General features: G+C 67.2%; 1 protein-coding gene across 1 annotated transcript; it reads right to left on the reverse strand.

Moving 5' to 3' along the window:
* Window positions 1–8,283: 8,283 nt before the first annotated feature.
* On the reverse strand, window positions 8,284–15,417 carry RAPGEFL1 (Rap guanine nucleotide exchange factor like 1). The gene is given in 16 exon segments (XM_059830509.1): window positions 8,284–8,408; window positions 9,517–9,571; window positions 9,890–9,954; window positions 10,047–10,134; window positions 10,378–10,428; window positions 10,526–10,616; window positions 10,683–10,861; window positions 10,940–11,062; window positions 11,217–11,314; window positions 11,395–11,562; window positions 11,720–11,832; window positions 12,093–12,190; window positions 12,260–12,410; window positions 12,862–12,940; window positions 14,984–15,242; window positions 15,244–15,417. Coding segments are annotated over 16 exon segments (1,917 nt in total).

Raw genomic sequence — 15,417 nt, forward strand, 5'->3', positions numbered from 1 at the left:
AGATGCGACATAAATAATTTATCCTGAAAGACAGCCATCGCAGGATTTAAGGTCATTCAGGCTTTTAAAATCGTATCAGCATGCTTTAAGAGAGCGAGCTGCCATCTCGATTTGGAGCGTCTCAAAAAGCCAGTGCATCTCTACGTGCAGACAGACAGACACACTCCAGCCCCGCGGGACTCAGACGCTCACTGTGAATTATTAACAACCCACGGTCACTGACAATGCATTTTTAACAAAACCCTGAACACAAAAGTTTCTAACGCCTCGGGGCCAAATTCCACAGCCCTCGGTGGAGCTGTGGCTTCCACTGGACACCAGAGTCAGGCCGTCCTTTAGCAGCTTTCCACCAAGCTCAGCTCGCTTCACTTGGCAGAGGAAACCTTTAATCAGGAGCAAGGAATCGTGTCCTGACATTAGCCTGCAGCAAAGAGAAGAGCAGGAAAAGCCCGTCCCAGGAGGGCCCGCAGACTTCCCTGCCTCTCCCCATCCCATGTGCCAGGCGAGAAGGGAAAGGAAGCCGGGAAGGGAGAGGTGGCACACGAGGAGACCAGGCAGGAACCGCTCTGAACCGCCGCTCTCTCCGACAGACATCTCCGATTGTTCCAGCGGGAGGAAGTGGCGGGAGACGCAGGGACTTCCCGACTATTTTGACGGTGACCCACGGCTGGGAATAACGTGCTGCACAGCCCACGCCTCCCAGAGAACAATACGCCGCTGAATGGAAAGTGGCTCCTGAGCCCAGGGGTGTTAGTCTAGAGGTCAGATTAAAACACCTTTTTATCAACTGCCAACAATGCACCGTCCCCTTCACCGCGGGCTCCAACACCGTCTGCACATTTAGAGCGAACAAAGCCCGCACACTGGAGCCGACAGAGCCAGGAGCTCCTCAAGGCGAGCAACGAAAATATTGGTGGCCTCAGGAGCAGGCTGGGGAGCAAAGAAGAGCTCCAGCCACCTCTGAGAGTCTTTTAAGGCCCCCCAGCAGCGCCGGGGCCCACTCACACAGGGCTCGTTTAGAGGCAGACACTGACGAGCCATGTCTAAGCCTCCCTGCACAGCGAACCCAGTGCAGCGTCAGTCTTTGGTCTCCGCCAGGCTGCGGCTGACACGCTACCAGCGAAGAGCAAGGAACACCGAATGAACCTGCAGCTCTTCCGACTGTCACTCAAAACCGACAGCATGCACAGTTATCTGTAAAACAGCACCAGACGCTCGGCGGCGCAGAGCTTATGGCACCGGCAGCCTTACGCGAGAACAGGCAGCAAGTCTCCAGCTCCAGCCTGCCACCCTGAGTTGACGCCGTCAGCTGCCGCAGCGCCTGCCGACGCAGGTCTGAGTCACGAGGCAGGGACAGCAAAATGCCCAGGTGAAACACTCTGCCAAAAAAAGCACATTAATCAGAGGGGGCCCTCGCTGAAGGCCATGCTTTCAAACCAAACCCCCGCGCCAAGCTTTTCTCCCAGGCTCACCCCAATACCCGAGCGGCTGGCAACAAACCGACCCATCCTCTCGGCAGAAGGAATGCCAGGCCAGCGCTGAAGGTCTGACATTTCTGGGTCTTCCTCCTCTGCCCCCTGGGAGCGGCGGCCCTGCCCTGGTGCATAGGCCCAACAGGCAGCATCTCCACAAGAGGTCACAGTGCCAGGAAAGCAAACAGGCTGTGCAGGTGTTTTAGGAGAAAAGCCAGCGGTCTGCCCAGTCCCCCGGCCCCCACCCAGAGAGTTCAGCTACAACCGTGAAAGAAAATCCTGGTGAAAATCCACGAGCAAAAGACACACGCTGCCTGGAGGTCTGCCGTTCTCAGGAGCCTGGACGGAGAATAACTGTGCCTTTAAAATACCGCAGGACCAGCTCCAGCTTAAACCCCTGTACCAGCTTCCGCCTGTGTTTGAGCAGAGTGCTTAAACACCCCTGAGACCCTGCTGTGCCCCCACAGCGGCCACCCTCCTGCTCTGCCTGCAGCCCTCGGGCCCCTTCGCTCAGTAAGGCAGCACCCAGGGCTGGGTTGGTCTCCCCTGCCCTCGCCAGGTGCCTCCAGGAGGGACAACCCGCTCCCCGCCAGAGTCCCTCCCTCTTTCTTTGCTGACGGGGCTTTCAGGGAGGCTGAGGACAGAGACCTCCAGCTTTGGTCCCTTTTGCCACCCCTCTCCTGCAGGCCAGAGGCGCTGGGGCTCTGCCTGCTCGCCCGTCTCCCATGCTGACTCTTTTGCAAGAGCTGCTCTGAGCCTGGCTGTGGGAAGCAGCCCTGAAGGCGACGAGCTAAAGCAGGGCTGGAGCACGAGGTCTCCTGCTGTTCCACAAAACCCAGCCAAGTATTCTCAGGGTTTTCCTAGGCAAAGGCCAAGCAGAGATGCGCTGATTTGCAATCCAGAATACACAGGGCAAGTAACCGAGGCAGAGTGCAAGTTGCTGGGCGCCGTCGGGAGGTGCCTGCTGGAAGGGCGCAGTCCCTGCCGCAAAATAAAGTCACCCCAAACCACCCCAAAGCCACAATGGCCTCGCAGAAAGGAAGCAGCCACTTGGAAAACCATCGCTGCCTGCTTCTAAAAAAGAAATGCATCTTTCCTCTAACCAGGTTTGCACTCAGAGTCATTAGGAGAAAATTTACAAGCTGCCATAGAATACCCAGCACTTAAGTGTTATTTTGGGACACGCGTATACACTTGACGTTTGTGCAAGACCCTAAAGCTATAGAAACCTTACAAACGGGGCTGATCCACGCTGCAGGATCGATAGGCTGGCTTACAGCGAGTGGAGCCCGTGCTGGTGCAGGAGGCTGAAGGTGGCGAGGGCCTGGCCCCACCGGCCTTTGCTGCGACAGCCGCAGCTGCGGGAGGTGTAAGAGCGCAAAGGAAGTGCCTGTGTCAATGCCAAGGGGAAACCGAGCCAAGCCCCGTCAGAGCGAGTTCTCCGCACAGTCAGAACCACACTCAGCTGCTTTTCAGGTCGGTAGGTGCCAAGTACATGCTGCAAATTTACAGCCGGCGCAGAGGGAGAGGAGGGCTTGCTTTGAGACATGATCTAGTAACTGGGCGTGACAGACCCAGAGACTCAGCGATGGGGTCGGATGGTCCTTGGAGATGCAACCCTGTCACTCCCAGCTCCTGGGCAAAGTCACGAGCCCCCCTGGGCCACCGACCCGGCCTCCAGCCCAGGCAAGGGAAGATTTAAGCCCCACATCTGCAGGAGGAAACACCACTGGCCACACAGGGAAGGTGCCCGGCTGCTTCGGCGAAAGCAGAGACAGGCCCTGGGCGCAAGCGAGCGCAGCGTGCCTCACTGCAGGAGCACCGTGGCAGCAGGTCGCACCTGACAAGGACACTCGAGCGCAGCAGCACCGAATCCCAGCACGCAGCGCCCAGCACGACGCCCACGTCTCCCCATGGCCCAGACTGCCCAGGGGCCACGCTGCGAGCAAGCCCTGCCGAGCAGCATTTGCAACTCACCTCACCTGCTCCCGCTGGAAAGGGGAAAGCGGAGCTCCCTGCAAACCTCCACACCCGCCTGGCAGCTTCTCCCCTTTCCCCGTGAGCATCCCTCCAGAGCTGCCTCCGCCCCGGGGCTGCCACAGGGAGAGTCTGCGCCCAGGCCACGGGGCTGCTGTGGCTCCGGCTGGTGCAGCCAGTCCTGCCGAGCAGCAGGAATTTCTACGGTTATGGTATTGCATGTGGGAGACACATGCAAGAAGGAAAGGGAGTGGGAATGGGCCAAAGGAAGCAGAGAGGTGCCCGAGCCCCAGCACCACGCCAGGGCACGGAGCTCCACGGTGCTGCAAGGAACCCTGCAGCAGGTTTCGGTTCCCAGTACCGCAGCCCCCCCCAAGGCGAGTGACGAAGGCAGCTCAGCTCTGGAAAAAGACCGTTTAATTTTTGAACCAACCTCGTAACATCAGAGTGAGGAGCAAGCTCTGGGAGCTGCGCTCATTCCAGAGCTGCCCTGGCAAAGCCATCAGGAGAAACCCAACACGCTCGGCCCCTCGTTAGGAGGGCACTTTCCCCCCACTCCCTCCTCCCACCTTTGCTTCCCAGCAGAAAGCTACTTCTTTGGCAGAGCAAATCTGCCTTCCTTCCAAGCAGCCAGATGTAAGTAAGTAGGTCAGACAAGGACCAGAGCGCCTCGACAAGAGCACTTTAAAGCAAAGCAAAGCGGGAAGCGAGCCCTGACCTGGAACATGCCCCGTCACCTTGGCGCTGGCGGAGAGGGGGGGCCCAGCGTGCCTCACCTCAGAGGCAACGTGTTCAACAAGATCAGAAAATCCAAGAGCAGCGGAGTGGCACTCGGCACAGTGACTTTCGTGTCAGGGTCTAATACCCTGCAGCCACAGTAGCCAAAAGCTTTGCAGCCTCGCATGTCTGGCACCAGTCGGGTCTGCCATGGTGGGGAACTGCAGACCTACTTTTAGTGGCAGAAACTAACTCAAACGGACCCAAATCACTGGGAAGGGAGGCAGAGGGGCAGGCAGCAGTGGTAAAGGTGGCACCACTCAGCTGCGCTCCCCTCTGTGCCACACTCACATCTCAGCGCTGGGCATGACACACGCTTTAGATGGCACCGGCTTGGCACGGCACGGCTGACAGCTCCCGTTTGTTTGCGGCAGGACGAAGCCAAGCCCTCCCTCACCCCAACGGCACAAAGAAGGGTCTGTGCTCCCGGCCCCGGAGCGGCCATGGGAAACAGTCTCTGCCTTTGCGTTCCAGCAACAACGCGCGGCTGCGAGCGGGAGAGCTGCCGTGACGCCTGGCAGCCCCCACCGGCGGGGAGCACGGCCACCGCCACGCGAGGTGCAAAGAGGGGACGTCTCCCGGGGGGAAGCTCGGCTGAAACAGCGGTGCTGAAACACCTTGGGGACATGACACACTCAATAAGCTGAGACAGACAAGAATGAAGGTAAGCAGCCAAGCTGTGAAAAGCAGAGGATGCGCTCGCCAGGTAGCTTTGCCCCAGAGAGCACGTCCGAGCTGGAGCCGGGCAGATTCACACCTCATCTGCAAACCGAGCCGACTCCTTCGGCAGCGGAGACGGGAGTCAGGTCAGATTAGATCCTGTCTGGCAGCCGTCAGCGGAGCAGCAACGCTCCACACCACAGATCAGGCCAGGCCAGAGCAACCTGGGTGGACACCCATCTGCAGCCAAGTCTGCCAAAGGTAAAACGAGGCCTGTTTGGGATCACGGCACCTCTCCAAGGGCTCCTGCTCAGCCCAGCGCACAGGCTGTGGTTCATTGAAATGACTTTCATGCAAAATCTCTGCCTCCACCTGGCCTGAGGACGCTGCCGCACTGGCTCCTCGCTGCCGCCTTCCCACCAGCCAAGGGGGCAGCAGCCTCCAGCCCACGTTTCGCCTGGACAGCGGGATTGGGAAACCTGGAGCAGGCCAGTCACGAGGCGTTCAGTGCCCCACATCCGTCCGTCAGCTGAGGGTCAGAAGGCAGCCAGCATCTCCTCCCTCTGCACCCCACGGGCCCTGGAAACACTGCCCAAGACCAAGCAGGTGTTGGGGGGGACACAGCCTGGGCCCCTGCCCCGCTCACTGCACAGGGGTAGCTGGAGCAGAGCCGTGGTTAACAGCAACGGGGACTCGAGGTAAACCCCCCAAGAAATCTCTCTCTGACCAGAGCTTGGAAAATAAGCTGTTTCAAAGGATGCTGTGCAGTGCTGGACTCACTGCAGCTCTGGCCTGCAGTGCCCCAAACCCACCCTGGCCGCTGCCTCCCCCAGCTCTGGGCTCACCGCAGCTTCTCCGTGACAGGGCAAACACCAAAACAAGCAACACCTCGACAGCAGCAGAGCCCCCAAGGAGGGACAGCTCGGTATCCAGGCACACTAGCTCACGGGCACAGCCTGCCTGCCAGGCTCGTCCCTGTGCAGCACAGGTACGTCACAGCCTGAACCCATCCACATCCCTCCTGTGTCGCAGCCAAGGACACCGAGGTGCACGGGGAACCCCAAGAACAGACAGACGGGGTGGACAAGAGCTGCTCTCCGGGGCCAGCTGCACACTCAAGGGCAGGCGTGAGCCACATCAATACTGCTGAGTCTTTGCAGGGGGAAAGGCTGCGGCTGCTCATGCCACGGGGCTGCCGCTCTCCCTCTGTCCCAAAGGGCACACGACAAACAATCAGCTACTTATTTCGTTTGCTTACAACCAGGACTCTGGAGGGGTGCAGAGCGTAAACCCGCAGCAGGAATTCAGTCCTCAAGGCTGGGGTGCTGCCTGGGCAGTGTCTGGCAGGGGCAGGCGCTGCCGTACGGCTATGTGGGCGGGGAGGGCTGGCGGACCGGGAGCACGCAGCCGCGGCTGTGTTTACCCGGAGCAGAAGGGATATCTCAGCCTTCACCGTGACACTTACAGCACTTTGCTGCCCGGCCATATGCTGCCCCACGCTCAGGTTTTCGGAGGTCGAGGCTGCTCAGGCCACAGTTTGCCAGCACCAGGCCCTGAGGAGTGACTGGACTGCAATGCTGTCTTGGGGACCCCAGGCCTGGCCTGACCCTGGGACCATCGTCCCCCCCAGGACGGCACTACCGGCCACACAAATCTCCCACGGCAGCTGTCCACACAGGGACACGGAGCCCTCCCTGCTCCCCCGGGGAGCACTGTTGGGAAGGGGGCGAAGAGAAGAATGTGATGAGCACCTTCCCGCGACACGGGGAGAAAGCAGAGGGGGGAGAAGCTCTCCCCGGGATCCCCGCACAGCCCCCCCGCCGCCGCCAGTGCCCTCTGCCAACACCCCTCCAGCACAGACGGTCGCAGCTGCCCCCAGGGCCTCCCCTGGGAAACTCCCCCACAACCTCCCCGCGTCCCGGTGCGACCGTCCCTGCAGACCCCGCTGCGCCCCACGCAGAGCCCAGCGCACCCACGGCCACCCCCGTCCCGCCGCGCCCCTACGGACCCACCGCGAGCCCCGAAGCACCCACAGCCACCCCGGCCCTCCAGCAGCCCGCAAGAGCCCAGCGCGCGTCCCGCTCCAAAACAGGCCCCGCACAGACCCCAGCGCACCCCTAACCCCCTCGCCCCGCCGGCCCCGGGCACCCCACAGCCCGCCCCGCGCTCCTCACAGGCCTCGCGCGGCCCCCCTGCACCCCACACGCCCACCCCGAGCCACCGTACCCCACGCAGAGCCCCGCAGACCGCAGCTCCGGCCCCCACAGGCCTCACAGGCCCCGCGGCCCCCGGCCCGGTGCCCCCGCACTCACCCGCCGCCCTCGGCCTCCTCCCGCCGCACCCGGAAACGCGGCCCCGCGGCGCCGTCCGGCCTCCAGCCGCCGCCAAACAAAATGGCGGCCGTCGCCCCTCCTGCGCCTGCGCCGCCCGGACCGGATGTGGGCGGTGCACGGCGGGGCGGCGGAGCCGCGGCGCCATGCTGGGGAGGTCGGGCGGCCATGGTGGGAAGGGCGCGATGTGCGAGGCGCTGCGCGGGGTTCTGGGGCCGCCATCTTGGGAAGGTCACCCACGCGGCTGGAGCGCCTAGTTCGGCGGGCGTCCAGACAATCGAGGGAAGGACGGCGCCGCCGGGGAGTGATTCCCCGCTCCGGGCCGAGCCGCCGCCGCGGGCCGGAGACACCGCGGCAGAGCCCGGCTGCCGCGGCCAGCTCCGCCCGCCCGCCATGTTGGGAAGGTCGGACGGAAGCCTGTCGGCCGCCATGTTGGGAAGGTCACCGCGTGGCTCCGCCCTGCCGCCACCTTGAGAAGGTCGAGGGTCCGCCCACACCCCCCGCTCGGTACCGGGACGCGGTGGGGGGGGGGGGGCACCGCCGTGCCCCTCCCTGCTCCCGGCATGACCTCACCCGCAGCACAGCTATGACATCACTCCCCAGCATGACATCAGGAGACGGGCGCCGGGACAGCCGTTTATTGGGGCTCCGCCCGCGCCCCTCTTTTTTTTTTTCCCTTTTTTCCTCCTTTTTCTTAAAAAATAACTGTACAATTCCGGACGGCGGCTCCGTACAAAATAGACACGTCTGGGGGCGGGGGGGGCGGGACACGTACAAAAATAGAGGGGGCCCGGGGGGGCCCTGCACCCCCGCGGGGGAGGGGCGGGGCGGGCAGTGGGTGCCCGGGGGGGGGTGGGGTGGGGGGGTGCGCCCGGGGGTCCCCAACCCGCCCCCCCCGCGCCAAGGGCGGGGGGCAGCACCCAGCTGCACCCCCCGCCCCGCCCGAGGCCCCTGGGCAAAGTGCGTCAGTGCTGGGGGGGCCGGGGGGGTCCCGGGGGGGGGTCCCGGGGGGTCCCGGGGGGGTCCCGGGGGGTCCCGGGGGGTCCCGGGGCGGCGGCCCCCCGCCCTCACTGGCTGCCGGGCTCCAGCTTGTAGGAGAGCTCGAAGAGGAGGTTCTGGTTGTCGATGACGCGCAGCTGCCGCACGTAGGCCTTGGTCTGCAGCTGGCCGGGGGGGGCCTCCAGCTCCAGGCCTGGGGGGGGTCAGTGCCGGGGGGGGCAGGAGCAGGCGGCCCCCGGGGCGGGGACGCAGCGGGATGTGGGGATATACGGGGATGCAGGGACACGGGGAGGCAGCGATCGCAATACAGGGATGCAGGGATGCGGGACAGCAATACAGGGATGCGGGGCAGGGATGCAGCGATGCAGGGACACGGGGACAGGGATGCGGCGATACGGGGATGCAGCGATACGGGGATGTGGGGATGGGGATGCGGGGATGCAGGGATCGCAATACAGGGATGCGGCGATACGGGGATGCAGGACACAGGCGGAGGAATGCAGGGGTGCGGAGGTATGGGGATGCAGCAATGCAGGGATGCAGGACAGCAGTACAGGGATGTGGGGCAGGGATGCAGGGACACGGGGACAGGGATGCAGGGACACAGGGGCAGGGATGTGGAGGTATGGGGATGCAGCAATGCAGGGATGTGGGACAGCAGTACAGGGATGTGGGGCAGGGATGCAGGGACACGGGGACAGGGATGCAGTGATGCAGGGATGCAGGGACACAGGGGCAGGGATGTGGAGGTATGGGGATGCAGCAATGCAGGGATGCGGGACAGCAGTACAGGGATGTGGGGCAGGGATGCAGGGACACGGGGACAGGGATGCAGGGATGCAGGACGCAGGGATGCAGGGATGCAGCAATGCAGGGACACGGGGACAGGGATGCGGCGATACAGGGACGCAGGAATGCAGGACAGCAATACAGGGAAGCAGGGATGCAGGGAGGCAGCAATACGGTGAGACAGGGATGCAGGGATAAGGATGCAGGGATGCAGGGATGTGGGGACGAGGATGCAGGGACGCAAGCATGGCAATACAGGGATGTGGCAATACAGGGATGCAGGGACAGGGATGCGGGGACGCAGGGACAGCAATGCAGGGATGTGGGGACACAGGGATGGGAATATGGGGATGTGGGTCTAGGCACATCCCCGTCCCATGGGGCCAGCACCAGGGGTAGTGGGGCCATGCACCTCTCCCCGCCCCACGGCGTCAGCCCCCTCCCGCAGTGCTGGCCCCTCACCCCCGCCCGGCCGGGGCTGCGGGGGTCCCGGCCCCCCCCGCCATACTCACAGAGCGGGCGGCTCCGGTACTTCCGGATGGTCCTCACTTTCTCGGCAATGCAGTGCTGGGGCGGAGAGCACCCCCCTGTCAGCCCCCAGCCCCATGGGACCCTGCCTGGCCCCCCCCAGGGACCACCTGCCCCCCAGGACCCTGGGGACTGTCCCCCCTCCAGGGCCCTGCCACACACCCTGGGGCATCCCCATCACCAGGGACACCCCCCCCAGCACCCCAGGGATCCTATTCTGCACCCGGGGACCCTACCCCCCCCCAGGCCCCCCACCCCACTGGGGCAGGAGGGCCCCAGCCCCTCAGTGGGCTCCCCCTTCCCCGGCCTCACCCCCGGGGTCCCTCAGCCACGTCCCCCCCAGCGAGGGGCACCCACCAGTTTCTCCACGTTGACCAGCCCGTCCAGGAGGGTCTTGCTGCCTTCGTGCAGGAAGGTCAGATCTGGGGGCGAGCGGGGGTGAGGGGGGGCCCATGGGGGGGCAGCAGGACTCCGGCCCACCGTGGGGTGCGGGCAGCCCCCGTGCCCCCCTAACCTTTGAGGATGAGCGGCACGAAGGGGATGAGGGGGGGTTTCATCTTAGCCAGCACCTCCCGGTAAGTCTTGTGGTTCCTGCAGGGGTCCTGGGGGGGGACGGGGGGGTCAGGGCTGGGGGGCAGCTCCCAGTGGGTGCCAGCACCCCGCCCTGGACCCCCCCGCCACGCTGGCTGCCGTGGGCACAGGACCACGGCCATTGCTGGTGGCTTGGGGAGGGCAGGGACACCCCAGGACGGCACAGGAACACCCCCTGCCCACCAGCTCCCCGAACACCCCCTGGGGCGCCTGGGGGCTCCCCCAACACCCGCGGGCGCCCCGGCACCTCTCACCGTCAGGTTCTCAAACTTCCGAAACAGGTTCTTGAATTTCCCTGGGAGCTTCTGCAAGAAAAGCCCGGGGAGGGGGACAGGACTGTGAGCCCTGGGGGGTCCGGGAGCACCCGGGGGGGCAGGTATGGGGCACCCCACAGCCCCTTACCTCCCAGGTGAGGCGCAGGCGGCTGATGGCGGCGTTGTTGAGCCCGATGACGACAGCGTAGAAGGAGAGCATGTCCTGGTTCTGCTTGCATCTGGGGGGGGGAAGAGGGTGAGGGGTGGGCAGGGGGGACCCCCCTGCGCCCCAGACCCACACTCACATGGCGGCGATCTTGATGAGCTTCTTGAGGAGGTGGGCGCGCTTGCCCAGCGACTCGCAGAGCAGCAGCTCGGTGCCCACCCAGTGCTGCACCTCGCTGCACCGCTGCAGCAGCAGCTCCAGGTTGGCCGTCTCCCGCCGGCCCCGCTCCCCGTGGAACACGTAGTCCACGAATTCCAGCTGCCGGGGGGGGAACACGCACGTCGTCAGGGCCCTGCCGCTACAGCACAGCCCCCTCACCCCCCAGTTCCCCCCAACCTCGTGGATGCAGCGGAAGAGCTCCCAGTGGAAGGCGGTGAGGTGGTTGGCGATCTCCTCCGGCTCTGCGCGGTGGATCTCCGTGTCCCCAGGGACCACCTGGATCTCCTCGGGCAGCGGCACCTGCGAGGGGACGCGGGGATGGGGATGCTCGGAGGGTGCTGGAGCACGGGGCTGGACCATGGGGGTCCTGCAGGAGGGTCCCCCCCTCTTCTGCCCAGGGGGTCACCGCGGCCCCGGGGCTGGGCAGGCGGGGGGACCCCAGCGCGGTGCTCACCAGGGAGTCGAAGGTGTCCCTGGTGCAGGCGAAGAGGTGGCTGTTGATGCCCAGGGTGGTGAAGACGCACTCCTCGCTGGGCTGCAGCACCGCTTTCTCTGCGGGCAGAGCGTGGGCAGGGGGTCAGCACCGGCTGGACCCCCGGCCCTGCCCGCAACCCTCCTGGCCTTGCGGGCACCTCCGGACGAGGCCATGGTGACGAGGATGAGGGCGTCCTCGCGGGCGCTCTGCTCCTCCGAGTACTGCAGCTTCTCGGTGACGGAGGCCAGGATGTCCTGCACCGAGGCCGAGAGGCGGCTGCGGATGGTGACGTACGAGTGGTCGGGCATGTACACGCGGCAGAAGACTGGGGAGAGGGGGGGGGGTGTCAGGGCCGCACCGGACCCCATGACCTCCCCCAGGCACTCCAGAGCCCTGACTGGGGAAACTGAGGCAGGGAGCAGGCACGGCCTGCCGCCGACGGGCCAGGGAGGGGACCCCGGCACCCGGTCGCAGTCACTCACTCTCGTCGGAGCCCCGGAAAGCCACCCGCGTCTGCAGGCACGAGTCGATGCGGCGGAAGTGCCTGAACAGCGGCTTCACCTGCTTGTTCGGGGGGGGCGTCTCGTCGGCCACCCTGCGGCACCGGCACAGGGTCAGGCAGGAGCCCCAGCATGGCCAGCACCCTTGGGTGCTGCACCCAGAGCCCTGCCAGGGTGCTCTGCCAGAGCAGGGGGGCAGAGCCCCCCACCCGAGTCCTTGCTCATTACCAAAGGGCTGTTAATGACCCATCAGCTCCTGGGCATCCCCAAGGACCACAACTCCTTGTCCCTCCCGGGGCCGCCCTGACCCCCAGGCCGCCCTGACCCCTCCGGGGACGCCCTGTCCCCCGCTCACTTGAGCTCCACGGTCTCCACGAGCTGGTGCAGCTTGAGGATCTCATCCTCCAGGTCGTGGTAGAGGGACGTGTCCTTCATGATGAGCAGGTAGAGCTCCTGGGGGGGCGAGCGAGGCTCAGGGCGGGGGGCTGCGGGGGGCTGGGGGTCACAGGGAGGGGCACCCACCTTGATCACCTTCCCGGCGCTCTCCTCCTCCTGCAGCAGCCCCTTGTAGGTCTCGAGGAAATGCAGCAGCACGGCCAGCACTGCCCGCTTGCGCCGCAGCCCGGCCCCCTCTTCCCAGCGCGGCGGGGGGCTGCCGGCCGCCAGCACGAAGGTGGCACCGTCAAGGAGGCGCCACGGCAAGGAGGGACCCCGGCCACCCACGGGCGCCCACTGTGCCCCGGGCATCCCTTGTGAGCATCTGCGTGCCCACCCTGGTGGGACCCCGCTGCCCACCTCGTGCCCAAACCCCTGCCCTCCTCACGGCACCCACATGCACACCCTCCCAGCACCCCAATTCCCTCCTTGCTGCTCCCATGTGCCCCCCCTCCATGGCATCCTGCTGCCCTCCTCCTTGCAACCCCATGCCCACCCTTGTGCCACCCTCACGGCACGCTTGTGCCCACCCTGATGCCCTCCTGGCTGCACCCTCACGTTCACCCTTGCGCCACCCTCATGCCCTCCCCGTGCCCAACCTCGGACCCCTCCTCATTGCACCCTCATGCCCACCCTCGTGGCACCCCCAACGCCCTCCCCACACTGCCCCCCGTGCCCCCCAAGGATATTGCTGGTGCAGCTGCTGCAGGAAGCGCTCGGTGGGCAGGAAGAGCGAGTGGGTGAGCACAATGTCATCCAGCAGCGACTCTGGGGGAGATGGGGGGCAGGCGTGGGCACCCCGCACACCGACACCCCCCCAAGCCCGGCAGAGCGGGCGGCTGAGGGGAGCGACGCTAATTCCCACGGCGCCGAGCCCCACGCCGAGCCCCACGCCAAGTCCCACGCCGAGCCCCCCCGCGCCTGGCGCTGACTCACAGACCCGCTCCCAGCCCCGCGGGGCAGCCGGGTCCCGGGAGGAGCGCGGTGCGGAGGCAGAGGCGCCGGCAGGGCAGGACCTGAGCCGCGACGCCCCGGCACGCCCGCCAGCCCCGGTGAGAGCCCAGCTGTGGCCAAACCGGGACACAGCTCAGGAGAATGGGGAAACTGAGGCAGGCAGGGAGGGCAGGTGGCAGCAGCAATTTGGGCAGCCATGTTCAGGGCACACCGCGCCGGTGCCAGTGCCGGGGGAGCTGGTGCCCAGAGCTGGGCTCTCTGGGCCAGCACAGACGGCACGGGCCCTGGGGAGGGTGTTTTGGCACGGCACGGCCGGGTGAGCCCATGGGCCGATACCGGCAGCAGTGCCCGTCAGCGCCAGCAGCCAGCCACCACCGCGACCTTTGGACGAGGCATGGTTCCCTCACCCAGCCCCGGAGTAACCCTCGACCCGGGGCCCTGAGCGGGTCCCCGGCTGGATGGGTGCCCAGGGGGCCGTGCCCGTGTGCCCCAGGGACGCCGTGGCTGTACCGGGGACCCTGGTGCCCCCACAGGGCCCACAGGACCTGCCCCCACAGGAGGGGCTGTGCCGAGCGTCCCCCCGGCTGCCCCCCAGGCCCCGGCCCATTAACCCGGCCGCAGATCTGTGCCGAGCCAGGCCTGAGGCTCCCCCGGCACCACTGCGCCGGGGCACAGTGCCCGTGGGGGACGAGCTGCTGCCGAAAGCGGGACGTGGCAGTCTGGGGCACAGGCTGGACCCACAGCCCCCCACAGCCCCCCACAGCCCGGCCCCCCAGTGCTGCCGGCTCGGTGCCCCACATCCAGCGTCCTGCACCCGTGTCGGGGCGGGCAGGGGCACCGGCGGCAGGGGCACCGGCAGCAGGGGGGCACTCCCAGGGCAGGTGCCGGCCCCCAGCTCCCCCTGCACCCCCTGTCCCGGGTGCAGCCCCCTCCCGGGCTCTGCCTGGGGGGCAGAAGGACCCGAACACCACCACCTCCCTCCCCGCAGGCTGCAGTCCCCTCCAGCCCTGCCTCAGTTTCCCCATCCCTCTGCAGCACCCACACCATGCCCCAGAGCCGCAGGGACGGCTTTCCTGCGCCGGGAGAGCGTGGCTGGTGGGACCCCCCCGGACCCCCGCGCTGGCTCCTGCCTCCCCGGCTCCCCGCCAGCCCGGGCACCGCAGGGCTGGGCCTGGCAGCGTGTTGGCGCAGGCAGGGCCTGGCGCTGCCAGTCCCGTCTCGCTCCTACCCGAAAGGCTCCCTCGGGCCGCTGAGCCGCACCCCGGCCCGGGCGCCCCTGGAGCGGGGGGCTGGTGACAGGCGGGGGTGCCCCCCAGCCCCGCACCCGGCAGCCAGGCGGGGTGGGCCGGAGCAGGGACCCCCGGGGCTGCGGGAGCGCTCCCAGCCTGGCTCCCACCCAGCCCCGCGCACCCAGACCCCCCCAGCACCGGGCAGCTGCGGCGGGACGGCACCCGGGCACCGGGAAGCCCGTGCTGGAGGGACGGGGCGTCCGCCCCCCCCCACTGCGGCTCCCGTCGGGGCTAATTTTAGCAGCGGGAGAACGTTAAAGATTAACCGGGCGCTGAGGGCTCCGCGCGGCGGCAGCCGGTGCCCGGACAACCCCGGTCCCCGCCCGGCGCCGGCACCGACGCCCCGATGCCCCTTCCCGCCCGGTGCCGGTGCCCCCCAGGCCGGCGGGGACCCAGCCGGACCTTCCCCCCCCCCGCCGGGCACCCGCCTGCGCCCCGCGTCCGCCAGCGCATCCCCCGGGGCAGCGGCCGGGCCCCCCCCCCGCGCCGCGCTCCCCGCAGCGGACACCCCGCAGCGGACACCCCGCAGCCCCCCGCGCTGCCCGCACCCCGCCCCGCCCCGCGGTACCTGCTCCGCAGCCGCGGCCGGGCCCGCCGCCCGCCGGCAGCCGCTCGAGGAGCGCGGTCAGGAGCCGCTCGGGGGGCGCGGGCGCGGCGGGGGCGCAGCCGCAGCCGCAGCAGCAGCGGGCGGCGGGCGGCGGCTCGGGGCTCGGCGGCTCCCGGTCCCGGTCCCGGTCGCGGTGGCGGTCGCCGCCCGGGGACGGCTCCTCGGGGGAGCGGAGCGGCGCCTCGGGCGGCCGCAGCTCCAGCCAGCGGCCCTCGCCCCCCCGGCTGCGGCCCCGCCGGCCCCGCCGGCTCCTCGGGGGAGGCGGGCGGCCGCGACAGGCTCTGCCGCCGCGGCCCCGGTCCCGATCCCGGCCCCGGCCCCGGTCCCGGCGCGGCGGCGGGGCGGGCGGGCAGGTGCGAGCCCGGCTTCTTCAGCAACTTCTCCAGCGGCTTCAT

Source organism: Gavia stellata, chromosome 28, assembly GCF_030936135.1.
Source record: "Gavia stellata isolate bGavSte3 chromosome 28, bGavSte3.hap2, whole genome shotgun sequence".
Classification (NCBI taxonomy): domain Eukaryota; kingdom Metazoa; phylum Chordata; class Aves; order Gaviiformes; family Gaviidae; genus Gavia; species Gavia stellata.